This window comes from Zootoca vivipara, chromosome 6 (genome assembly GCF_965207765.1).
Source record: "Zootoca vivipara chromosome 6, rZooViv2.hap1.1, whole genome shotgun sequence".
Classification (NCBI taxonomy): Eukaryota; Metazoa; Chordata; class Lepidosauria; order Squamata; family Lacertidae; genus Zootoca; species Zootoca vivipara.
The window spans coordinates 74258411-74284463 of record NC_142589.1 but is presented as its reverse complement, the minus strand read 5'-3'; the positions used below and the strand labels follow the sequence as shown (position 1 = coordinate 74284463).

General features: G+C 51.9%; 1 protein-coding gene across 6 annotated transcripts in view; it reads left to right on the top strand.

The window, feature by feature from the left end:
• Positions 1-3133: 3133 nt before the first annotated feature.
• Positions 3134-26053, top strand: part of CIC (capicua transcriptional repressor) — a 44048-nt gene continuing 21128 nt past the window's right edge. For 4 of the 6 annotated variants that reach the window (XM_088672610.1, XM_088672609.1, XM_060275626.2 and 1 more), the window contains exons 1-2: positions 3134-4059; positions 9385-11982. In XM_088672610.1, the coding sequence (XP_088528736.1) occupies positions 9417-11982 (2566 nt within the window). In that variant the 5' untranslated portion in view covers positions 3134-4059; positions 9385-9416. Of the gene's footprint in view, positions 4060-5158; positions 5319-6750; positions 7106-9384; positions 11983-26053 lie in introns of those variants that run through there. The other 2 variants (XM_088672607.1, XM_088672608.1) reach the window with 2 other exon arrangements.

The window sequence follows — 26053 nt, the reverse complement described above, 5'->3', positions numbered from 1 at the left end:
GGTACTCATCATATATGGCAATATCCCCATATACCGGTATATATATAATATTTTGTGTGTGTGTGTGTGTGTTTGTGTGTGTGTGTGTGTGTGTGTGTATATATATATATATATATATATATATATGTATATATATGTATCATGTGCAGTTTTGTCCTCTTTACAATGTCCAAGTGGCTGCAGCTCAGAGGAAGAGCATCTTGCTTCGCGTCCAGAAGGTTCCAGGTTCAATTCCTGGGCAGGCACAACTAAGACGTCTTTCTAAGACCCTGGAGAGCTGCCTGACACATACCTGAATGGAGATGGGTGTGCGAGCAAAGTTAAATTCATTTTAATTGCACTACCCACTTTTGGCTCTGGCCCTGCCCACCCCTAGCATGTGGTCCCTGGAAAGTTGCCCAGAAGAGAAGGCCACCACCAGCTTCCCTCCTGCTTCCCACAGCATCACATCATCACTCCTTCAAGGCTTTTCTAGGAAAGGGTACAATAATGTTAAAGGGAACAAGAAGGTTAAAGGGAATGCCACCATTTTATCGGTCTGGAAATTCTGCTTGTGGTGTTTAAGAGGTTGTTACCCCCTCCCCCCCCAAAAAAGAACTGGATGTTTCACGAAGATCGACATTGCTGAGGAGCCTTGATTGTCCTGTTCCAGAAATCAACTGGAGGACATGTGGGTTTTCAGTCAGCCCCACACCGCTGCTGGCACCAGCCTTGACATCGGCATTTGTCTGTTTGTGAGCATGATTGAATGCCAACTTTTGCAAACAACAAAGACCTTGAAGTTCTGGGAGGCGGAAATGCCAAGTGAGAAATCTTCAGTGTCCTCACCAAACTACAACCCCCAGGATTCTTTGCAGGAAGTTGCCAGGCAAAATAAAGGACAGTTCAGGAGAGTGGGGACACAGCCAAGCAGTGGTGGACCTGCACTGTACTAGACCAACGTAATAATTATTTTAGGCATTTATTTAATATTATTTATTTTCTCTCATATTCTAGGGGTTGGACTAGATGATCCTCGGGGCTCCCTTCCAATTCTACGATTCTATGATCTTCTGTGCATATACACAGGCAAGGGATTTCGGAGCGATCTCCTTTCAGAGTGACTTGTATTTTCCTTGAAATTCCATTGCATGTAACAAAACCTTGTGTTTTCAGTTTAGCTTTGTCGCAAGCAGTGCCTAGAAAGCTCCCCTTTCACGCTGATTGGGCAGCTCTAGGATGCTGGAGACAGGGACCCTCTTGCAGAATGTAACAAGCATTTGACCACTACACCACATCTGACAACTGAATATGGCTTCCATGTAGCAGCCTCTCACTTCTTGACTGTGACCCTGCTGACATAAACCTGCAGCTATTCTGCACTGCCGGTGGAACTTCCTGCGTCTGTCTCCTGCTGGAGACAGAATGCTAGCCTAGAGGGGCTTTGAACCGATCCAGCAAGGGGACTCTGACGCCGTCCGTTGCCTGCGCTCACATAAACAACACCAAGTCCCAGAGCAATAGGTGAGATTGTATCTTCTACAGCACCAGCTTCTTCTTAAAAGTGCTGCTGACTTGCAAACATCACGAGACGTTTTCTTGTTAAGTAAGACTTGCTGGGAGCCAAAGCAAACCAGGAGAAGAGGGAATATGTTTCTACGTGTCCAGGCCGTTGGGTCACCTTGGGATGCTTTGTGAGCAAAGGGCCTTCAGGCACACATGGCGATGATTCAACTGCAGCCCTGCACAGATCACAAGGCTGAAAAGTACCCTAAATGTCAAGCTTTTAAAACAGAACCACCACCCACGTTTTGAGCCTTTAAAGCATGCTTCCACAATGCCTATTTCCATGAGTGCAACACCCTGTTCCCCATAGAAATTCACTACAGGAGAAACACCCTTCTCTGCCTTCCTAATCTTGCATCTGAATCCTGCTATGGTATAGATCAGGGATTCCCAAAATGTGGTCTATGTTTGGGTTGCCATATGTACTCTTTTTCTCTGGACACCCCTTCTTTTCCATGATGAGAGTAGTCATGGAGATCCATAGTTAAAAGTAGAATTCGGCAAGTGTGTCCTCCTTATTGCTCTTCAAAATATGGCAACCCTAGATTGTGAACCACCAGTGGCCCACAAGCTTCATTCAGGTGGTTCACAGCCATGTCCACATGAAATAATCATGTTGATTTGTAATTGCATTTTTATTGCTTCTTTTCTTTCTTATCTTGTATTTTATTGTATTACATTTTGAATGCTATGGAATGTGAATTGTAATACAATAAAAATTCAAGATAAGGGGGGGGGGGAAGCAATAAAAAATAACAGTTAAAGCCCTATATCTAGTGCAGTGCATTACAATTGTTACAAAAGACAAGAGAGTCATTAAGACCCGCAATTTTCAAGTGGTTTTGGGAACCAGCGATATAAATCAAAAAGGAGAATTCACATTGGGAGGGAATGGCAGGTTCTAAGGGATGACAGTGATTTTCATCAGGACCATGTTGTGGAAAGATTAACTCCCTCTCTTCAGGGTACAAATTTCCCAAATTTGGTTGGGACCTCTCCCTCCTCAGCTGCTATTTAAACAACAACTGAACAGGTTAAATGCATTTTTGCAGGGCCCATTTCACTAGGCTGTGAATGCACCATACATTTAAAGTGAACTCTGAGATCACTGGATCTCAGAAGATAATAATAATACTACCAGATTTGAATATTTTCTCTTCCCAAAAGAATTCTGGGCACTGTAGTTTGTTAAGGGTTGCTACAGTGCTAAGAATTCATTGAGGGAAAGAAAGTGCTTTGGCCACCCTGAGTGGTTGGGGAAACCAGTCGGATGGGTGCCATATAAATAATAACAGGATGATGATGATGAAGGAATGCAGGGGGTCTCCTAACAACTCAGCACCTTTACCAAACCACAGCTACCAGAATTATTTGGGAGAACCCATGGCTTTTAAAAGTGGCATCATGGCGCTTTAAATGTATGGTGAGGATGTGGCCTAACACTGCTTCACTTCCCGGACCCTGCTGTGCTTCTGTGTTGGCAACTGCAAACACTCTTCCAAGGAGACAGGATTTGGCCGAGGGCTCTGGGTGCCTTGAGGAGCAGCTGCTTTGGAAGTCAAACCTAACGGGCCAGCGCTTTGTCCACATGGAGGTGAGAGAATGAGCATCAGAAGACACACCACTGTCCCGAGGAAAACAGCTGCCACGGCACGGAGGCCCCTCTCGCTGCGCTCTCCGCTTACTGTACTTAAAACTACAACTTCAGGCAGAAGGAATCCGTAGCTGTGCACGACCAGACACGCCGCCGCGCAAGTTAAATAACACGCAGCCAGGGCGTTTCTGGAGGGTAATTTACAGGCGGCGTGAACACGCCTTTCCCCTTCCTTTCTGCAAAAACTCAGCAGAGGCGAAGAGGGTGGTGATGGTAAAGCTGGTGGTGAAGGCTTTAACTTAACCTACCCGAGAAGGCCTACGTGCATTTTCGTAGCACGCGCCAGTGTGGCTGACCTGCTTTCTTTTGTGTGTGTGTGTGTGTGTGTGTTGCGGAGCTGAGAAGGCGAAAACTGCACAGCGCTCCGGATAATTGTTTTGACTGGAACGCCAAGTAGATCGTGCTTGTTGCATTTGCTCAAGTTGCATCGGGGTCAATTGCTGGCGCAAAACGTGTGTGTGTGCATTGCACGCTCTTGTGGGAAAGTGACGGGCCTGCACGCGCAGGTGTGTGCGCGCGCGTGCGAGCGATAAGTCGCGCGTCCCCTCCGCCGACAGCCGCATCTTCCAGGTTTCACAACTCCCGACTTCTCGCCCGTTCCTGTCTGCCGAAAGCGCGTCCTGGTTGGCTACGAACTCCGGCAGCGCCGGCCAATGCGAGCCCGCCCTGGTGACTTCATTCCTCGGCCGCCCCAGGCGCGGATTGGCCGCTGCCGATCCCGCCTCCTCAGCCCCACGTGGGGAAGGGGATCCCGGTCCGGACGCTGATTGGCCGTGGAGCTGTCGGCGGCGGCTCCGCTGTTGCTGAGGGGAAGCGCGAGCGGCCCGGCCGGGACAAGGGAGGCCAGGAGCGTACGACCGGTGAGTTTATGAATATGCTAATGACATGCAAATTACGTAAAAATGGACCTTCCGCCGAGGAGACTTGGGATGGGAACGAAGTCCACCCTCCCCGTTCGCTCCGCTTGCCTCAGTTGTACTTTGCAGCCCTGCGGGGGGAGGGGACGGGCTAGAAGTAACAAGCGGAAGAGCTTGATGGGAGTTGTAGTCTTTCCTAGGGGAACTCCCCAGGATGTCTTACAGGGCTGGCAGCTCTTTTGGACTACAAATCCCATAAGGCTGTGCGCGGAGCCTTGGCTTCTTTAGAGTTCTGTTGCCCCAAAGCATGATGGGTGCGCTAGTCTTTTACGAGTACGTCCCTCTGCTTTTCCTATCGGTATCGCTGGCCCTGAAGATTCTACGGCACCCTGACCATCCTGAGGGACGGCGCGGTGAATCCTGGGAGTTGTGGTTCTTTCTCTGGTAACTTCCTGCTTTCTTCCATAATACTTTGGGAACCATGACTTCTACGGCCGGCAGCCCTTGCGCGCTCAGCGTTTCTAATGAGGTAGAAGCCTGGTTAACAAGGCACTATGGGAATTGTTGTCTTTCACACCTACGCAGTATGGGAAGGATGAGTGACAAGAACTACAAGTCCCATGAAGCGTAGCTCCCCGTTTCTGCCTCAGCTGTGTTTCGCGTAGCGTCATGGGAATTAAAGTTCTTTCATCGAGGGTTGGAAGAATCAATCAGCTGTGGGTGAAAGTCCTTAAAGACTACATGTCCCATGAGGCTCAGAGGAACCTCGCTCTTCCTGTTCTCCCGGCGCCCGGTAAACAAGTCTGTGTTCTTGCTCCGCCTCTCCGTTCCTATTGGCTACTGTATGGTGGGCTTCTCCCACTTCTTCCTTAATTCACCTTTCTACAGGCTACTGTAAGTGCTTCTCTCAAGGGAGGGGCAGGAATGCTTTGAATAGTCTGGCCGACCCCTTTCAGCACTGATAGGCCGCACGCGCTGCCTGTCTCGGGAGGTGGGGAATGCGCAAGTTCTGGAGGCGAGCTATTGGTGTTTACGAAAATCTGTCATGGAGTTGTGGGTGCCGATTGGACAGTGGTTCCAGCTGGTCCAGATTCATTCACCATTTTGTCTGTTGGAGTAAAAGGGGCTCGGAGGGGCCGAGAGGGGCTCGGGCTGGACCATCGGAGAAACGGGGGGGGGGAGTAAAAACTGGACTGTACCAAGACTCCCTGCAGAAAGAATTCTGGCTATCCTAAACTCCCTGGAAAGAGGGGGTCATTCAGGTAAGGGGGGTGATATTAACTCCAGTGCCCCCCTTCCCAAGGAGGGGGAGGGGAAGAGGAGGCTCCACATAGGGTTAACATCTTCACCATAGCCTCCAAAGGAAAAGGAGGGAGTGGGATGCACCAACTTTACTCCCCCTCCTCCCCATTAGGTCCCGGGAGGTACCAACTCCCGCAGCCCCAAAATGGGGACCCTCAGAGTTGAGAGGCAGCAGCAGCAGCAGCTGAGATGCCCGCTTTTTATGTGCCACAACTTTTGGTGGTTTTACTCAAAATAATTCTAGCAGGGGGAATACGATCTCTTTTGAAACTGCTAAGGCAGATGGGATCAAGGCGAGAGACCAGCTTCGACCACCCAACCCCCCAGCTCCCCTTCCCTGGGCATGTTTGGGAGGGCAAGTGGATTGTGATGCACCACCAGGAGGAGAGGAGCGATGATCCTGGCTGTGGTGGGATGACTTTGAGCAGGGCAGCGGTCCAGGCTGAGACCCAACACCAGTTATTATGGGATGGGAGGATTGGCAGGGAGGCCTGGCCATTGTGTGTGCGTGGCAGGAGGTGTTTGTGTGTGTTGGGGTGGGGGTGGGGGTGGAGAGAAAGAGGGAGCCAGGCTGGTGCGGAGAGGAGTTGCATAACATGGGAGGGGTCTTTGGGAAGTTAGTTGCGTGGTGGGGCCATTGCCAAGAGCGAAGGAAAGTCTTCTGCTCAGCATTTGGGGTGAGCAAGGTCACTTGTGGGAGGTGCTGTGGGATAGAGGGTCTGTCTTTCAGATATAAGGCCATGGACAGGAGCAGGTGATACTTTGCTGCCTTTGGGGAGGGGGATGCTAAGGAAGAATGACATGGCTGTGTGTATATGACTCTGGGGGGGGTAGTAACATGAAAATACTCAAAACATTTCCTATATGGGGTGGGGGGGAGGAGATTGTGCAGGGAGAAGGTGTGTGTGGGAGTGAGATCAGGTTTAATTGTTCCCCGGCCACACGAGGTATTAGCATGCGGACCTGTTCCGATTGCCATTTCAGCCCAAAGGTATGTAGAGTAACAGCGTGTGCCTCTGAGCTCATACAGAGTGCCGCTGCTTCACCACTCGGGAACAGAGCACCCAGATCTTCAGCTGAAGGAATCCAGAGCAGATCTGGGGGAAAGGTGGGAGTAAGAGGAACATGTTTAGAGGGTTTGAAATGGGGGAAGGGGGGCAGCAGCCATGGAGAGTCTGGCATAACCTCTCTCTCGAGGAAGCTTGAAGCCAGGGAGAGCGTCCGGAATGATAACATTAGGAATGCTGTGTCGAGCCAATCCTTGAGACTGTTCAACCATAGTCTGTTTTTTTCCAGGAAGCCTCTTCTCCCTCCCTTTTTGGTGGGGTGTGGGGAAGAGGAGGGGATTTGGCCTACGTCCCTGCGGATGGGTTGCAACTCTTCCACATTCCTTTGCACCCTGCTCCTGTCTCCAGGCCTCAGATTAGACGGGAACTAGGAAGGATTCCTCCGGAGGTCTCCGAGCATTCCTCTCCCTGCCCACCAACTGTACCCAAGCCAGTAGCAGCAGGGGGAGACATGTGAACAAGGAAGGAACCTCCCCCTGCAGAACTTGGGGTTCTTTGGGTTATGCCTGAGGTCTCTGCACCCCTTACCAGGGTAGCACATTATGGAAAGCCGTTGAGAATACGTGTTGGCCATATTGAACAAGTGAGGATATGCCGTTTTCTTGCGCTGCCTCATGTGAGTTTCTTCTCTGGCCTTTGGCACAATGAAGCACAGACAAACTCGGGAAGCATCTGATGAGGTAAACAGAAATGGAGAGAAGTGTGTCTCAAGAGATGCTGGAAAGGATGAAATCTTTTTATTATGCTAGCCCGATTTGTTTAGGCCGAGCAAGCCTCCTTGCTTGGGGGGGGGGGTTATCTTACACGTTTCTTTATAAGCTGCTCAGGGAACATCCTTTTTGAGGGACCTTGCAAAACTTGCCTGGTCCATAAAATCTGACGGTCCTTACGGCATAACACCCAGTCCCCAGGACCCTCTTGCCTCTCACTTTTTATTCCCCATGGATGCTTCTGCTGCATAATTAAAAATGAAGGCTGTTAGGGAAATTTTGCCCTAACAAAGGCAAAGGACCTCCTCCTGGTGTTAACATCACCCAGGTGCCTCTTATTCAGAATGTTGAAGGTGCAAGCCGTACCATACCGAACCCTGTATTATATAGTAAGTTTTAACGCCTTCATCTGATGAAGAGTTCTGTGTTGCTTGAATGCTTGCTCTCCCATTCTGTAGAATGGTCACGGGGAGCCTGTGATCTTCCAGGTATTTTTGGACTCCATTTCCTATCAGCCCCAGCCAGCGCAGCCAATGGCCAGGAAGGATAGCATTGTAGTCTGGTGGTGTTAAGAGGGACTTGGGTTCCCCGTTCCTGATTTATAACATAGCGTAGTTAAGTGTCATGACTGACTTTCCTTGGGGTGGGTGGGTGGGAGCTGGAAGGGATCCCCAAGGGTCATCTATTCCAACCCGCTGCAATGCAGGAATACCTATGCTCTTTTTTTTATTTCATTTGTTCTTGATTTTTATGGCAGTGGTGCAAGGGGTGGCTATAAGTGCTACCCAACCATTAGTGTAGCCTGCTAAGTGCCTACCAAAGCGGTGTTTGTGTTTTCTCTGTTTCTGAATACAGTTATATGAGGTGAAGGAGCTCAGGGCTGGGAGGTGGGCAGAGAATGATGGGACGGGGCAAAATAATAACAACAACAACACTTATTATTTATACCCCGCCCATCTGGCTGGGTTTCCCCAGCCACTCTGGGCGGCTTCTAACAGAAGTATTAAAATACAATAGTCTATTAAACATTAAAAGCTTCCCTAAACAGGGCTGCCTTCAGATGTCCTCTAAAAGTCTGGTAGTTGTTTTTCTCTTTGACATCTGGTGGGAGGGCGTTCCACAGGGCGGGTGCCACTACCGAGAAGGCCTCTGCCTGGTTCCCTGTAACTTGGCTTCTCGCAGTGAGGGAATCGCCAGAAGGCCCTTGGCGCTGGACCTCAGTGTCTGGGCAGAACGATGGGGGTAGAGACGCTCCTTCAGGTATACTGGACCGAGGCTATGGAATATGTTGCCACGAGCCTCACACAAGTGAGAAGTAGCAGGTGGATTTGTGCTTGCGGGAAGGGTCTTTTTTAGGGTTAGAGCTGGGAAAAGACAATGGGAGCAGGGAGTGTTTTAAGAATTGCATTGCAGGGGGTTGGACTTGATGACCCTTGGGGGTCGCTTCCAACTCTACAATTCTGTGATTCTACAAGGAGACTTCTGAATCGGGCCAAGGGCCCATCTAGTCCAACGTCTTGTTCTCACAGTGGCCCTATATTTGCTTCTGGGGAACCAATGAGCAGAACGTGAATCACAGAATCTTAGAGCTGGAGGATCATCTAGTCCAACCGCCTGCAATGCAGGTATCTTTGGCCCAACATGGGGTTTGAACCCATGACCCTTGGATTAAGAGCCACAAGCTGTAAACAAGAGCACTCTCTCCTCCTGTGGTTTTCAGCAACTGGTGTTCAGAGGCATTACTGCCTCCAACTGTGGAGGCAGAGAATAGCCATGGAGGGTACAGCCACCAATAGGCTTATTTCCCATGAACTCGCCTGCGCTGCTTTTAAAGCCGTCCAAGCTGGTGGCTGTCACTGCCCTTTGTGGGAGTGAGTTCTGCACTGGCGAAGTACTTTCTACCCTGAATCTTCCCAACATTCAGGTTCATTTGATACCCAAGAGTTCTGTTATTAAATGTTTAGAATATAATGGATGCTTTCGCTGAAATTCCTGCATTGCATGGGGGTTGGGCCAGGTGACTCCCTTCCAACTCTATGATTCTATATGACATCCCCACCCTTTAGCTTGAAACAAAATCCCCAGGTTCTCAGAAGCTGGGTGGCTGCAATAGTGGGGAACGAGAGGCCAGATCCTTGGACCAGTAAAAGAGCAGGTATGGGGTTTTGTCACTCTGGTTCGCTGGAACCTTGGCAGAATGAGCCTCTGCCTGCTCTTGTAACCTTTGCCTCTTGTCTTTCTCACCTCAGCTCCCTGAGTCCACACCCAGCCTGGAGGGAATATGAAACCAGCGAGGAAGGCTGCTGGCTCCTCCTCCTCCTCTATTAGCAGCAGCAGCAGCAGCAGCAGCAGCCGCTCCCCACCCTCCACCCGGGCGGCCAAAGCCCAGAAGCGGAAGGCCACTGAGGAGGGGCCCAAGCCCGAAGAAGGAGCAGGGGAGGAGTCTCTAGATCAAGCCCCGCCTATCCCAGGTGCCCGGTGCCTGCAAACGCAGATGGATCCCGGCCTGCAGGAGTTGGCAGGGATGCCCGAGGACCCCTACAAGCTGCCCGAGGGGGGCAGGGACCCGGGGACTGAGGCCTGTGGGGCGGAAGCCTCCCTAAACCGCAAGACGGCCACTTTCAAGTCGCGGGCGCCCTGCAGGAAGTGCCCGGGGGGCGACGAGTCGAATGGCAGCGAAGGCGCAGCGGGGCCTGCCGAGGACGAGCCCAGGCGCTGCCCCTCGTCCAGCACTGACACCGCCAGTGAGCACTCTGCGGACGAGAACGACAAGGGGGCGGGGGACGCCTGGGCCATGGCCCCAAGCGACTACGACCTGCGGCAGCTGCGCTCACAGCGGGTGCTGGCCCGGCGTGAAGGGCTCTTTCAGCCGGCTGTAGTGAAGCAGATCCGCCGTGGGCAGGACTTGGGGGTGCAGTTTGTGAGCGACCGCGTCACAGCGTACTACGAAGGGGCTCTGGGCTCCGCCGTGGTGGACGTGGTCCTGGACGCCACACCTCCACCGGGGGCCTTGGCGGTTGGCACATTGGTCTGTGCTTGCGCGGACCCTGAGGAGACGGCCTACCGGGAAGGCACTGTTGTCGAGGTGAGCGCCAAGCCGGCTTCCTACAAAGTTCGCTTTACTTGCCCCGTCGTCCTTCCCGGCACTGCGGCAGCCCGCAAAGACTCTGCCTGGGTGCCACGCTCGGCCCTGCGCCTCTTGCGCCCACCATGGAGCTGTGAAGCTGCCCCCGAGGACAGCAAACCGCCTGAAAAGTCGCCTCCGTTGCCAGAAGAAGAGAAGGTTGCCCTGGCCCTCCCGTGCCCGGACCCAAAACAACCAGAAGACGCGGAAGTCTCCAAGATCAGCGCCTGTGTGCGGGCAGAGGAAAAGTCTGTGGTGGTGCCATCTCAGATCCTGTCCCCGCCCAAGTCCCCGGCTTTCCCTCGCCTCCCCGAGCAGCCGTCCCCGCTGCTGAGCCCGGATGCGAGCGGAAGCCGCAGCAGCAGTGTCATGTCCGTGGACAAATGCAGCACCCCGGGCTCGTCCCGCTCCCGGACACCCCTCACGGCGGCCCAGCAGAAGTACAAGAAGGGGGACGTGGTGTGCACACCCAACGGCATCCGCAAGAAGTTCAACGGGAAGCAGTGGCGGCGGCTGTGCTCCCGGGAGGGCTGCATGAAGGAGTCGCAGCGGCGCGGCTACTGCTCACGCCACCTCTCCATGCGCACCAAGGAGATGGAGAGCCTCTCAGAGGGACGGGCCAGCGGGCTGCGGGAGGGCAGCGCTGAATTTGACTGGGATGACACCTCGCGGGACAGTGAGGCCAGCAGTGCACGGGGGGACTCTCGGCCCCGCCTGGTGCCCCCCGCCGACCTGTCCCGCTTCGAGTTTGATGAGTGTGAAGCAGCTGTCATGCTGGTCTCCCTGGGCAGCTCTCGCTCGGGCACCCCTTCCTTCTCACCCGTCTCCAACCAGTCTCCCTTCTCACCGGCACCCTCTCCCTCTCCCTCTCCCCTCTTTGGCTTCCGCCCGGCCAACTTCAGCCCCATCAATGCCTCACCCGTCATCCAGAGGGCTGCTGCCCGCAGCCGCCACGTGAGCGCCAGCACGCCAAAGGGCGTTGGAGGCACCGTGCTGAGCCCTGAGATGCTGCACCACGCGGCCTCCCGCGAGCGCCACCACTCGGGCATCACCTTCCAGACCAACCTCACGTTCACCGTGCCCATGAGCCCCAGCAAGCGGAAAGCCGGGGACTCGCACCACAGCAGCACAGGCTCGGCAGCCGACTTCCACAAGAATGAGAGCCTCGACTCGGGCGTCGAGTCCGTCTCACACACGCCCACTCCCTCCACACCGGCTGGCTTCCGGGCCGTGTCGCCCGCCGGTGCGGGGCCCTTCTCCTCCCGCTCCCAACAGGCTTCCCCACTCTTGCTGGTGCCCCCACCGGCCGGGCTGACCTCCGACCCCAGCCCCACCGTGCGCAGGGTGCCCGCCGTGCAGAGGGACTCGCCTGTCATCGTGCGCAATCCCGACGTGCCGCTGCCCTCCAAGTTCACCGAAAAGCCCCTGGAGGGGAGGGTGGGCAGCCCACGGGTGGGGAAGGCCGGCTCCAAGGAGCACCTGCCAGGCAAGGGACAGCTGCAGATGCCGGTGCCCATCAACGTGGGACGGACTCTGCCTTCCAGCCAACCCTGCGTGGTTTCAGCCTCTGAGCAGGCCCCGCCCATCTTCAGTGTCTCCTCCCCCTTCCAGCCAGTCGCCTTCCATCCTTCTCCTGCAGCCCTCCTCCCTGTCATCGTCCCTGGAGAGTACACCAGCCACCCCACACCTAAGAAGGAGATAATCATGGGAAGGCCTGGGACAGGTGAGTTGGGCTGGTTGCTTAGTTTGTTATTGTCTTTAACAAACTAAGATGAAAATGAGGCACTTGTCTGTGCGTTAGGCCCTATGCATATACCTGCTTTGAATCCGCTCCGACTTTGCACTAACTGTTTTCTTCTTTGCACCGAGAGAGGCTGTGTCTCTGTTTCGGAAAGAGAGTGTGCTGTATGGCCTAGTGGCTGAGAGAGGTTGCTTTGGATCTAGGTCTTGGAGATCTGATTTCAACAGCCACTGCTGCCCTTCTGCTGTTAGCAAGTACTCCTTTTTGGGGGCAGCGGCAGCAATAGCATCCTGCTCTGCAGGGTTGTTGTGAAAGAAAGGGCATTAAGGACTGTGAAGGACATTGTGAATTGAAAGTGCTCCATGAGTTGTAGGTACAAAGAGATATTTTACTCAGTGCTGTTCGGAAGCAGGAAATGTACGCTGGCTTTGAGGCTGCATCCAGGAGGGAGTTTGAAAGTTTCCACATAGTTCATCTGAGGATAGTGTTTTCCTCCAGCTCTGTGCAGCCAGCCTGGTGCGGATGTGATTCAAACGCGACAATGAAGGGCAGGCAAAAGGTTTGTTGATGCTCCATTTTGGGTTTGTACCCTAACCTCCTCTGCATAGCTGGTGCAATGTTAGAGACTCAGATACCCTGTTTCTCATATTTTAAGACATACCCATAAAATAAGCCATAGCAGGATTTTTAAGCATTCAAGGAATATAAGCCATACCCCGAAAATAAGACATAGTGATAGGTGCAGCAGCAATGCCGGCCACGGCAGGAGGAGGAGGGAAAAAATAAGACACCCCTTGAAAATAAGCCATAGTGGGGGTTTTTGAGGAAAATATAAATATAAGACGTGTCTTATAATATGAGAAACACGGTATGTAAACTAGGCACCAAATGCCTCCTTAAGCCAAGGTTACAGTCGAGAAAAATGGAATGCCTAGTTGCCATTTTTGGGCAAGTCTTATTTTTCAAAGGATAGACTGAATGTGATTGATTCTCAGTTAAACACCTGGCTATTTCAGATGACAACCTTGAGCTCGGTTAAGAACTTTGAGAACTTAAAGAAGGAAAGTCACTTGATCCAGGGACAGTCCACATATATAGTGGCCTCTTCTGACCTCTCTCTCTTTATGGACCATTCATAATGTAGAAAGACTCTTCACAACTGTGAATGTGAGCAGGGCAGTGGGGTGGGGTAAGTGAAGACAACCGAAAACAATTAACTATAACATTGTTCGCTGATCCTGCTCAGGCTGCACAGAAACAGCATTTGGGTTCCAGAAATTCATCCTGACCGTGCAGATAAAATATAACTGGTAGAATTCTTCAGGGTGTGATATTAGTGCGTGAAAACAGTCCGAATCCAATGATCCCCAGGCATGCACCTTTAGATGGTGGAGTTGTCAGGCCCTATCCTGGCACCTAGGCATCTTCACTTAGCTGCAAGTGTCCGATAGCCAGGTGCAAAATGCGCCTGGTGCCTGGCTAATTTCAAACACTGAGCTGGCGGCAACATTTTCATGAGAGTTCTGCCACTTCAGGCCAAAGGTCATGAGAGCAGAAGAAGGAGTCCTGCAGGATCAGGCCCATGGCCCATATAGTCCAGCATCCTGTTCTCATAGTGGCCAACCAGGTGCCTGGGGGACACCAGCAAGCGGGATCCGAGCCCTCTCTCCTCTTGCAATTTCCAGCAACTGTTATTCAGAAGCAATACTGCCTCCAACCGTGGAGGCAAAACACAGCCATCCTGGCAAGAAAGCCGCCCCAAGTTATTGGCCATTGCTGCAAGTTCCATGGTTAGACTCTGTGCTGTGTGAATAAGTTATTTCTTCTCTCTGTCTTGAATCTTTCAATGTTCAGCTTCCTTGGATATCAACGAGTTCTAGTGGGAGAAAAAACTCTCCCCACTTTCTCCATGGCAGGCATAATTTTATAAACTTCCATCATGGCACTTCTTCTTTACCTTTCTCTTTGCTAAAGAGTCCCAAATCATAGTAGAGTTGGAAGCGATCCCAATGTTCATCTAGTCCAATCCCCTGCAAATGCAGGACTCTCAACACACGGTCTCCTATCCAATTTGGAACTGCACTGGACCCTGCTCAGCTTTGCAAATGTGCCAGCAGTTTTCTTGCTGTTCCAGCCTTTCCTTATAGGTCACTCTTGTTCATGCTCCCCACTCCTACTGTAGCCCAGTATCTTAGGGCTTAGGGAGCTGGGTATGTTTAGCCTGGAGAAGAGAAGGTTAAGGGGTGATATGATAGCCATGTTCAAATATATAAAAGGATGTCATATAGAGGAGGGAGAAGGGTTGTTTTCTGCTGCTCCAGAGAAGCGGACACGGAGCAATGGATTCAAACTACAAGAAAGAAGATTCCACCTAAACATTAGGAAGAACTTCCTGACAGTAAGAGCTGTTTGGCAGTGGAATTTGCTACCAAGGAGTGTGGTGGAGTCTCCTTCTTTGGAGGTCTTTAAGCAGAGGCTTGACAGGCATATGTCAAGAATGCTTTGATGGTGTTTCCTGCTTGGCAGGGGCTTGGACTGGATGGCCCTTGTGGTCTCTTCCAACTCTATGCTTCTATGATTCTTGTTGTGTTTTTCAGGAAGCAGGGGCACAAGGGGCAAGGAGCCCCACACCCCGCTGCCTGCCTGCCTGCCTGCCTTCGGGCAACTGCTATTCAGACTCCTCCTCCTTGTGATTACTGTTGTAGTTAATAGCCATTGAGATATTTTTCCTCTGTGAATTTGTCTCTAGCCTACATCACGACCCAGCAGCAAAGTCCTTGCACTCCTATCTTTGTTTTCAGTACGAGAGATTTTAAGTAGGCGGAGAACTCTCCCGTTGGAAATCGCACTGAGCCTTGGCTGGATTGGGCCCAAGGCCATTAATCGTCCCCTTTGATAGTTGTGGAATCTGAAGCAGAGAGAGTATGTGATGTCCTCAAAGCGGCAGCCCTGTCTGTCCAGGGTTGAGTTGGGATTTCAACTTTGGTCTCCTTTGGTTCTGGCTGGATGTTTGACGAAACAGAGTCTCTCCTCCTCCCGGAGGTAGAGGCACACAGAGCTTCCAAGTTTTGTCCCAGCTCCTGCAAGGGATGGAGTGTCATCTGTTATGGAGGACTCCTGCATTGCAGGGGGTTGGACTAGAGGACCCTTGGGGGTCCCTTCTAACTCTACGCTTCTTTGATTCTATGAGTGTGTGTGTCTGTGTGTCTATGTGTCTGTGTGTGTGTCTGTGTAAGAGAGATCCTACAGTATTCTAGATATTCCCCCCCTAGATTTCTCATGTTCTGCTACTTGCTTCCCAGTGCACTCTGGAATGGAGAACAGGCCCGCACTGCTTTTGAACCACCTGCCAGGTTACACTCATTACCGTTTGCAGTCCCAAGCAGGCCACAATGCCAGGTTAGCCAGACATCCTGTGCATCTCTGTACACATTTGGTGGGTTGCATTTGACTTGGTTGGGTCGTGAGCCGGATAAGCCTGATCTAGAAAAACAAGTTTGTTCAAAAATAAGTAAGCACGTTCCCAGGTGGTAGTGTTTGTGTCCTGCGCACGGGCTTTTCATCAGCATCTGGTTGGCCACTGTGAGAACAGGATACTGGACTAGATCAGCCTTTGGCCTGATCCAGGAGGGCTGCTCTTCAGTTCCTATGTCACTGAAAGAAGCCTTGGATATTTAGAACTGGCACTGCTTTCTTGGCTTGAATCTGCCTAAAGAAGTTGCCCTAGTCTTGTCCACATCAAAACAGCAATAGGGTTTTAATGTAGGCTGGGAGCAGGAGTCTGAACTCAGAATTATAGAGTTGGGAGGCACCACAAGGATAACCTAGTCCAACCCTCTGCAATGCAGGAATCTTTTACTCAAACGCACGACTCTGAGATTAAGAGTCTCACGCTACCAACTCCAGTTTACTTTTTTTTGTGAGCCACCATGAGTCTTTGTTCTGGGGAAAAGGTGGGCTATCTAACTAACCAACCAACCAGCCAACCAACCAACCAGTTTGGCTAAGTGCTAGTTTTGATCAGTTTGAGATCAACTTGCTTTTAACCTGCTTAGATGATGCCAAGAGCTGTGTGACATATGGTTAATGGCTGGGAGACTTGAAGACCACCTTGAAGGCTTTTAGGCCTGTCACTTTCTCTTAGAAATCTTTTACCCCAACACGTTACATTTTTTGAGAGAATTAGAAAAACCCCTAATGTAAAAGTCAGTTGTGTTTCTCGGAATGTGTACATATATGTGTGTAAGACATAGACATGTCCGAAACTTTCTTAAAGAGAACTGCAAATGGTAAGTGGGCGAACTTTGGGGATATTGTTTGCCACCAGCACAGTAATATCTTGGAAGGACTATGTGGTAGCCAAATAATGTGGGGTGAAAAATTTTCCAAAATGGAAAGGGCTGTATCGAATGTCAATCATGCTCAGGAGAAGACTCATTGAATTTGATGACCATGACTAACTTGCTTTCTGCTGCTCCGAAGGGTAGGACCTGGACCAATGGATTCAAATTACAAGAAAGGAGATTCCGACTAAACGTTAGGAAGAACTTTCTGTTGCTAACAGCTGTTTGACAGTAACACTTGTGGACTCTCCTTCATTGGAGGTTTTTAAGCAGAGGTTAGACAGCCATCTGTCAGGGATGCTTTAGCAATGAGTCCTGTGTTGTAGGATGTTGACCTAAATGACCCTTGGGATCCCTTCCAACTCTATGATTCCATTACTACCTTGGGCCCATTTTCAGTGGGTCCACTCTGAGGGAGAACCCGGTTGGCTCCAACTTGCAATTTTAAAGCGCTTTTATTTCCCCACAGAGAATTTTCTGTTTCATAAGCGCATTAGCAACACCGGAGTGATGCTGGTTCCAAGTATAATGCTAGGCAAGCGCGGCAGTTTCCAACGGTTTAGCTTTGCTTACTAAATATAGGTAAAACGAACATGCTCAATTAGGTTGCTCTCCAGGGCATAAGAAAGTTTCCTGATGCGAACTGAATTTTTCCTGATGCAAAGGAAGAAATTCTGGTTCAGGTTTCCCCGAATCCCTTGCTGTCAGCCTACTTCTGTGTAAACTCTGTAACTAAAAGTGCACCACTGGGGTAATCTTTACCCCAGAGGTCTCGGTAAGGGTTAAATATCTACTCATGTATGCTGTAGTTTATTTAGGGTACTGAAGGTGGTTAGGAGACCCCAATTCTTTTCACAGAGCTACAGTTCCCAGAATGATGCTGCTTTAAATAGGTAGTGCAGATGGGGCTTTAGTGTGCAGAATGAATATGGAGGCTGCTCTGTGACCTTCCCCCCCCCCCCCGATTCCCTCATTGCAGCAAGTCACGCCTGCTGCACCATCCCGTTCTTCACCCTGAGACACCTGGGTTGAAGCATTTGCCGCAGCCAAGAGACCAATTCAGACATGACTTTTCTTTATTAGACATTGGACTCATTCCCACATGCAGGTAGGTGCAGTTTGCGACGTGTCTGAAGACGTGTCCAGATGTGCCAGTACACTTGCCCTTCCATCCATGTGTGGACAAGGCTTCTCACTTGGATCTGCCATTAATATAACTGCAGGTACCCATAGGAACGAACGACCAATTGCACACCAGTCTGTGTTTTGTGTATCATCCATGTGCAAGACTGCTGGAGCATCACATGACGCTTGCACGAGTGAGCGGAGAAAGAGGAACATACACGGAACGGCTGGCTGGCTGCAGTTTGCCCCCCCAGCGACTGTACCATAAGAAGCCTCACAGACCTCTTTTCTCCCCCTGGTGGCTGCTGTCACCAAAATCACAATGCGAGACCCAAACTCCATACCACTGGCTACCTCTGAGGAGTTGTTAGACACTCAGATATATAAGCTACACTCCAAATTGCTCATTAAACCAAGGTTGCTGTCGCCAAAACAGAACGTCTAGTTGCCATTTTTGGGCAAGATGGCTCTAAAGTCTTATTTTCCAGACGATGGACTGACTATGATTGATTCTCAGGTAAGCATCTGGCTGGTTCAGATGAGCTAAGTTAAAAGCTTTGAGAACTTAAAGAAGAAAAGTCTCTTGCTCCAGGAACAGTCCACGTATATATTGGCTTATTCTACCTCTTTCTCTTAATGGCTCCTGCTCAGGCTGCATAGGAAAAAACTATTGGTTTCCAGAAATTCATCCCGATTGTGCAGATGAAATATAACTGGGTGAGGTATTAGTGGATGGAAACAGTCCAGATCCAATTCTTGATCTCCAGATGGTGGAGATTTCTGGCACCCAGGCATCTTCACTTGGTCGCAAGTGGTCGAAGGCCAGGCACAAAATGCACCTGGCACCTGGCTAATTTCAAACACTGCCTCTGAGCCCATCCCTTTCACACCTGTGAGAGACCTTTTGGGGTGGATAAGAATGCTTTGCCAGGTTTCTGCACCCAATTAGATACACCCTTTGGGGACTCTAGTGATCAGGCGGTTACATTTGAGGTTTGCTTTCTGGGACCCTCATTTTGGCAGTGGTGACGGGCAGGTTCTGGAGCTCTGTGTGTCCAGGACACCGTGGCTCATGGTTGTTCAGGTCTGTGCACATCCTGCTCTGGGGTGCTAGGACATATGAAGGGAAGAGCACGCCTGGGACAGAGGTGAGGACTTGAGCATGCAAGGTAAGGTAGAGCGTGGCATGTGCTTCTCCCATTCCCAAGGCACTGTCTCCATCTCCCTGCAGCACCACAACTGCAGTTTGCTGTCTCTCGGCAACTGGTAACCAAGGCTACCATCTCCCTGCTGCTTGCTCGGAGCCCCATCTCTATTTTTATCAGCAACGGGAGAGACCAGATCCAGATTTAGGGGAGTTGTACTTTTGTGCATATGGCTTGGGGCTTAGGTGCATTTTGCGCGTACTGCAGTAGTGCCAGCTCCCTAACTCCCACACCCTCACATGTGATGGGTTTATTTGTGTACTTGCACTGAGTGTGGGCGTGCTTGCACAGTTGTGTGCATGGGCATATCTATCGCATGCACACGTGTGTTCCACAATTGCACCGTGTACGGATTTTCCCATGGCACAGTCGTGTCGCTCGAGCAAACCTTGGGTATGTTCGCACTTCCTCTGAAAGTGCAAATTTCATGCTTGCAAGCTGGCGTTCCACACCTGTCTTATGCTTTTATAAAAGGAAACCATCATCCTGTGGAAAGCGATCAAGCTTGGGAGACTTGCATGTGGGAGGGAAACTACAAAACGATCCTGTGGCATCTTAAACACTAACCCATTTATTGGAGTATGACCTTTTGTGGACTAGAGTCCACTGTATCCAGTAATCCATGAAAGCTTATACCACAATAGATTCATTAGTGTTTAAAGGGCTGTCAGACATTTTGGGGTTTTGTTGTTGTTGTTTTTTGCTGCTGTTGTTTATTTTATATCCCACCTTTCCTCCAAGAAGCTCAAGGCGGCACCCCCCCCCCCAAATGAGGTAGGCTAGACTGGAAGACAGTAAGTGGCCAAAGGTCACCCAATGAGCTTCATGGCTGAGTGGGGATTTGAACCTGGTTTCTCAGGCCCTAGTCCTGGACACTCTAACCCAGTTTGTTGTGGACTACAACTCCCATCATCCTTAGCTAGCAGGACCCAGTAGTCAGGGATGATGGGAACGGTAGTCCAAAAACAGCTGGATTCCCAAGTTTGGGAAACCCTGCTCTAACCACTACACCACACTGGCTAACCCCCCCCGATGTTCTTGCAGTGTGAGTTTGAGAGGCTTTTCACGCTTTAGTAGCCAGCCTGGATCCACCAATGCTCACCATGATAAACGTGCAAAGCATGGCTGGGATGGATGTGGACTCCGATGTGCATTAGACATGCAGCAGGCTCTGGCTCTCTGATGCAGCTCTCTGCAATGTTTGGAGTAGGACCAACCATAGTTCAGTGCCGGAAAACATGCTTTGTACCTAAGAAGGTATTTGGTGCAACCACTGACATCCTCAGGTAAAATAAAATGGATCAGGTAGCAGCAGGTTATGGGAAAGATCCCCTGCCCAAAACCCTAGAGCAGGCACCCCCAAACTTTGACCCTCCAGATGTTTTGGACTACAATTCCCATCTTCCCCGACCACTGGTCCTGTTAGCTAGGGATCTTACACAATTCCGGATGTTCCCTACACCCCCCAAACTTTGGCCCTCCAGATGTTTTGGACTACAATTCCCATCTTCCCCGACCACTGGTCCTGTTAGCTAGGGGTCTTACACAATTCCGGATGTTCCCTACACCCTGGAAAGTGCCAGGATATTAGTATGGTAAATGATTGTGCTCCCAACAGTGCTGAAAGCAAGCCAGCAAGCCAGTTGTATAACACGTAACACAGCCAGATACAGCCAGGATGCAAAACTCCTCATGCAGGGGCCAGAGTGTGCACACAGCCTACTGCTATGTGGGAAATCCAGATGGGAACAGATGGCAGCAGGCATATGCGGTTGCCCTCTTCGCAGCTTTGCATGTGTGCACAAGAACGCAGCTTTTCCCCTACAGTGACTGGTGGTGTATTTGTATCAACACAGTACTAGGTCAACAAACGTTTAATGGCTAGTGGTCACTGGGGGTGGTCAACCTGTATCTGAGTCGTACCATTTTTTGACTCAGGCAGTGACTCAGATGATTGAATAATCTTCCGCATAACTGTGATCAATATCCCTTCATGCCGTTTACTAGCATGTTGAGGAGTAAGGTTCTCGCCTCACCTTCTCCCTCCCCCCCCCCCGGTTCAGTTTTCTGTGCGGAGTGCATGCTTTTTTTGTATGGAAGAGCATTGAGAGTCATGTGCATCTTTAGGCTTGAAGTGGTTTAGCCCGGCTATGGGATGACCACATTGAGTGACGGCTTAGCCTCAGTCAGGGCAGGGCAGGAATTAAGCCAGAAGCACATTCGCCTTGAAAGAGGAGGGCAATCCCAGTTGAGCCCATCTCCCTCCAGAGATGGTGGACTCCTTCCTTGGAGGTTTTTAAGCAGAGGTTGGGTGGCCATCTGCCATGGATGCTTTAGTTGAGATTCTTGCTTTGCAGGGGGTTGGACCAGATGACCCTCGGGGTCCCTTCCAGCTCTATGATTCTTCATCTTCCCATGAGAAAAGGAGACCTTCATTTCTAGCAGTGTGTTCCTGTGTCCTCACAGAACATGAGCTTGTGTGTGAGACAGAATGTACAGTATTTCTCTACAGAGAGTGCATGTGGGCACTGCAGAAGCAAGTCACACACCAGTGAAACTTCTAATGCTGCTTGCTTGCGTTTATGTGGATGAGAACTAGAAAGGCTCAGTGTTTCTGGGATAGCTCCCTTTATGTGGCCCTGAACTCCTTGGAGGAAGTATGGATCGTTGGGGATCTAGTGGCCAACGCTTAGGTCCATTTAATCTGGAGGCCCCCTGCATTCCTTTTAGACGGTCAGGATGGTGCGCTGTAAGTCTCCCCTCCCTTCAAGCCACCTGTGAAGTACAAAACTTAAAATACAGCTCTGATTTCCGTCATTCACCGAGAGAGGTGTGGTATATCTGAGTTTTGAGTGTCATGTGCCTCCTGTTCTGCGAATTTCTGAGGAGGGAAGGGGCTTGTCATGTTTTCCTCCCTCTGTGCTACCTTATGTCCGTTGCACTCGAGGGCGGGGAGAGAGAGAAGGCGAGTGTGTGCGTTGCCCTTGGGCTGCAGAGTTTGCAGACAAAAAGTTATGCTGCTGCGGGCTCCTGCGTTGCGTGAGGCAGCGGGTCTGCATGCAGAATGCGTGGCTGTGTCAGGGCAGAAGCATGAGGAAGGCTAGGCTCCTATGAGTTATCTGCATGTGAGTCGATGTGGATTCCAGAGTGAGCATTGCAGAGTGAGCGTGGGTGGCGCTTTTTCTGTGCAATTGTTTTTCTGAGCCCCCCCCCCCCGCGCCCCAGCGTCATGGTCAGTCTTCCCCTCCACCCGCCCTTGGCGTAAGGCAGTGCGTGCTGGGAGTGGTGTGTTTGTGTCCTCTCCTTCTCACCCCCCCCCCCAATTCCCTCAACAATGGGATCCTCGCCCAGGCCTGGCCTTGTGCCCAGATCTAGTGTGTGTGCTTGTGTATTGGGGTGAGTGTGTGTGTGTGTGTGTGTGAGTGAGTGAGTGAGTGAGAGAGATTGGGGGGGTGTTCCTACGTGTCTCCTTACTTCACCTCATAGCCTATTGGCTGCCTGCTGGGGGAAAGAGGCTGGCTACAACCCACCCACCCCCAGCTGTGAGCAGAGGCAGCATTGAGTCAGTCTTGCGGGGGAAGGGGCTGTGGTAGTCAGGGAGGGGAAGGGGCTAAGGGGGGAGGCGAGTGTGAGTCATAGGGAGGCAAGCGGAGGCAGCTCTGTGGAAGAGGAGGCATGGAGGGGGGGGGTGCCCTGGAGTGCACGACACTCAGGATTCACTGCCTCTCTGCCCCCCCCCACTCCTTTTTCCCGCCACCCTGCCCCAGGGAGGATAGATTATCCCAGGAATGCGTCTGTGCTGCAAACTCTTAATCCCCAGCCGCACTGGGCTGCCTGCCAGCAGAAGCAGCTTCAGTGCATATGTGTGAGTAGTATGATAGGAGTGACTTTAATATAGAGACACGTATGTATCTGGGAGCGTGACGGTGAGGCACTCATCTTAACGGGTCTCCATCAGCCTGCATGCTAAACTGGGCTCGCACCCATGTGCCCCATTCAGGTGTTACACAAGGATGCACTTAATCCCACATGTGGGTCTGTCCATGCGTATAGCTAGCCAGGTGTGCGCTTTATCAAGGGTATGCTGATGTGTATGTGTGTGTCCACGTCTCTGCGTGCGAACCTATTCGATGTGGTGCCCCCCTCACAGGCATCTGCCAGGGCATGTGTGGCCACAGGAGTGAGCATGATCCAAGCGGGTGCCCACATGGGCACAAAGTGGGTGGGGAAGGGGCATGTATGCACTGCATTTACACTCCACCTTTCTCCCCAAGGAGATCAAGGTAGGGTACCTGGTTCTCCCCCCCCTCCCATCCTTCATTTAATCCCCACAAGCCACAAGTTCACAACAACCCTAGGAGGTAGCCCAGGCTCAGAGGTGGTGACTGGTCCAAGGTCAGGCCCAGCCAGCTTCACCTCTTGAGCAAGGATTTGAACCCTGGTCTCTCCCAGGTCCTAGAGACCTTTGTGCGCTGAGTCAATAAGCGGGGACGGGGACGAAACACCACAAAACTTGCACAGCTTTCCTTAATATCCCCCCCTACTTTGCTTTGTCTTAAAAACAAAACAAAACTGCACCAGCCCTATTTGTTTCCTCTTTTTTCTTACTCTTGACCTGGTTGGCCCCGTCACTACTTCCTGCCCATCCCTGCCCCCTTATCTTACCTTTTATTGCCCCTCGTCTCCCGCTTCCCCCTAAGCCCTCACCCTTATTTTCCTCACCCTTCCTCCCTATGCCCCCTACTCTCATTTCCCCCTTGCCCTCACCCTCATTTCCATACCCTTCTACCCCCTCCGGCCTTTCCCGCCTTCTCGCGACCCCCCCCCCGACACCCATCCTTCCCCTGCCCCCCTTATCACGCCTCTCTTGCCCCCTCTTCCCTCACTTCGCCTCCCTTTTTCTCTCCTCCGTTCCCCCCCCCCTCTCCCCGGGCGTGGTCTCTCCCTCTTTCCCTGGGTTCCGACGGGCGGGCCTGAGGCGGCGGTAGAGTACAAGAGAGAAGACGGGGGGGGGGAGCGGCGGGAGGCGGGAGAAGAAGAGGAGGAGAACGCGACTGGTAGTAAACCACGGCCAATGGGAATCCCTTTCACCCCCCCTCTCTCCCGCCCGCCCCGCGATCCGTTCCTTCACCCCCACCACCACCCGCGCGGCGACTCGCGGATTTGCATATGACTGACATTCCAGGGGCGGCCAATGGGCGGCCGCGGTGCGTGCGGCAGGGAGGGGTGCTCATTTGCATGTGAATGACCCAGCGCGGCGGCAGCCAATGGCGCGGCGGGGGCTAATTGGGCATGCGTGACGACGGCAGTCTGTGAGAGTGTATGTGTGTGTGTGTGAGAGAGAGAGAGAGAGAGCGAGTGAGTGAGTGAGTGAGGAGGAGGGAGCGGGCGAGGAGAGCGAGAGGAGGGCGGTTCGGGCGAGGGGGCCGCCCTTGTTCGTAGCCCAGAGCGGCCGGGAGAGGGAGGAGGCGGGCAGGCAGTGAATGGTGTTTGGTTACAACGTTACAACCGGAGGGGACGGCGCGACAGGCGGAGCAGCAGCAGCAGCGACAGCAGCCTCCTCCCTCCGTCTCCGTCAAGACGCTCCGCGACAAGCAACCGCCCGCCTGTCGCCGACAGTAGCTGCGAGGAGGAGGAGGAAGGGGAGGCGGACAGACGGGAATAGGCAGACAACTCGCGACCTCTCCCCCCTCCCCTTCCCCCCCCCGGTCTCTTCCTGCCTTCCCAATGCGCGCACACCGTAATCCTGCCAGGCGACAGCCTCTGGCCGGGGATCGGGGCAGGCGGTGTGGGCGCTCTCTCTCTCCGCCCCCCATCCGCCCCCTCTCCTTCCTACCCTCCCGCTTTCATCGCTGAGGGGCTGCTGCTGCTAAAGTGCCCTTGCATACTCGCACACACCCACCTCTAGAAACTGCACCTCAAAGCAGCCTGTATTTCCTTCCTTCCTTCCCTCCCTCCCTCTCTTTCTCTCCCACCATCACCTTCCTCTCAACACTGCTGGACCCACACGCCCCTCTCTTTTTGCACACACTGCCAGAGCAGCCGGCTTTGCACATGGGTGCACACACACACATGCCACCGTCACACGGCTACCTACCTCGCCTCCTTCTGCTCCCCCACCCTGAGATGTTTCCTAACTTACCCCATGCCGACTGCCGGACACGCTACTGCGCCTGTGAGGAGGACCAGAGCAGGCCGTAGGAGAAGAGTGTTGCCCCTCCTGCTGCTGCTGTTGTACATGGGCGGCAGTGCGGTGGTGAGCCTTCAGACTGTTGACATCCAGCTGGCCTTCGCCCCGCATGGGACTTTCTAAGGTGGCCCTCTGCCGTGGAGGTGAACTGGCTTGCTGACCCAGCGCACACCCAAAGCTGCAGACTTCAGTAGGCCTGTTAAAGAGACCAGCCCCACGCCTCCCTCCCCAGGGCAAGGGCAGGGGGAGAATGCTCTCCGGACTGGGCAGCTGAGAGACATGTGGTCCACCTGCCCTCAGGACAACGGCTCAACACGCCTTGGGATGTTTTCCACAGAAAGACCCCCGTCAGCATTGCCCCCTCTGCCACACAGGGGGCTAGGCATGTTCGGTCAGTGAATTCTGGGTTGCAGAGTGGTAATTCTGAAAGTTGGATTTGTTTGTCTATGGAGACATGCAAGGCACGCCTTGGTCTTCTCTCTTACTCTCTTCATGCTGGAAAGATAGGTGATTTGGAAGATATAGTTGACCTGAAGCTGACCTTTAACCTTTCTTGTGTCGCAAGAGATTGAGGGTGTCTTCCATTTCATACTAAGACTGTAGAGATGAAATCTGCAGGATGGAAGGGGGCGTGGGTTCGTTGATATTTCCATTTCATTCACATAGGCCCCTTTTAAGCTCAGGAGGTCAGTTGGCTGCAGATATGGAATGGTATTCAAAGTTTCCCTCTCCCCCTTCTGTGGCTATTATTTCTATTCCTTGTCTTAAGACAAGGAGCAAATGTTGGGATATTTGAATTTGCAGTATTGTGTTTTGTGGTCCATTATGCTAGCAGCAGCTTGGCACTCAGGTGAACTTTTTGGGGGGAGTTGGAGATGTTGCAAGTGACAGAACAGCAGCATTTTTTTCAGCATTTCTGGATGCAGTAAAAAGACACAGCAGCCTGTGGTAAAGGTGGCAACCCTAACTGAGTTTACAGCTGGGCACCCTGTTTTGTCTGAAGCCCCTCCCTATGGGCACTCCTTCCCTCTCGTCCCCACCCCTTTATTAGCATCCTCTGTGAAAAGGTGATTGGAGAAAGATTCCATGTGTTGCTGTTTTCATGCTTTCAGTTCTTTTAATTTGCATGCCATGTCTTGCATCCATGCCAGCTCTGTGAACTTGCTTGCTTGTCTCAACCTCTGTAGATG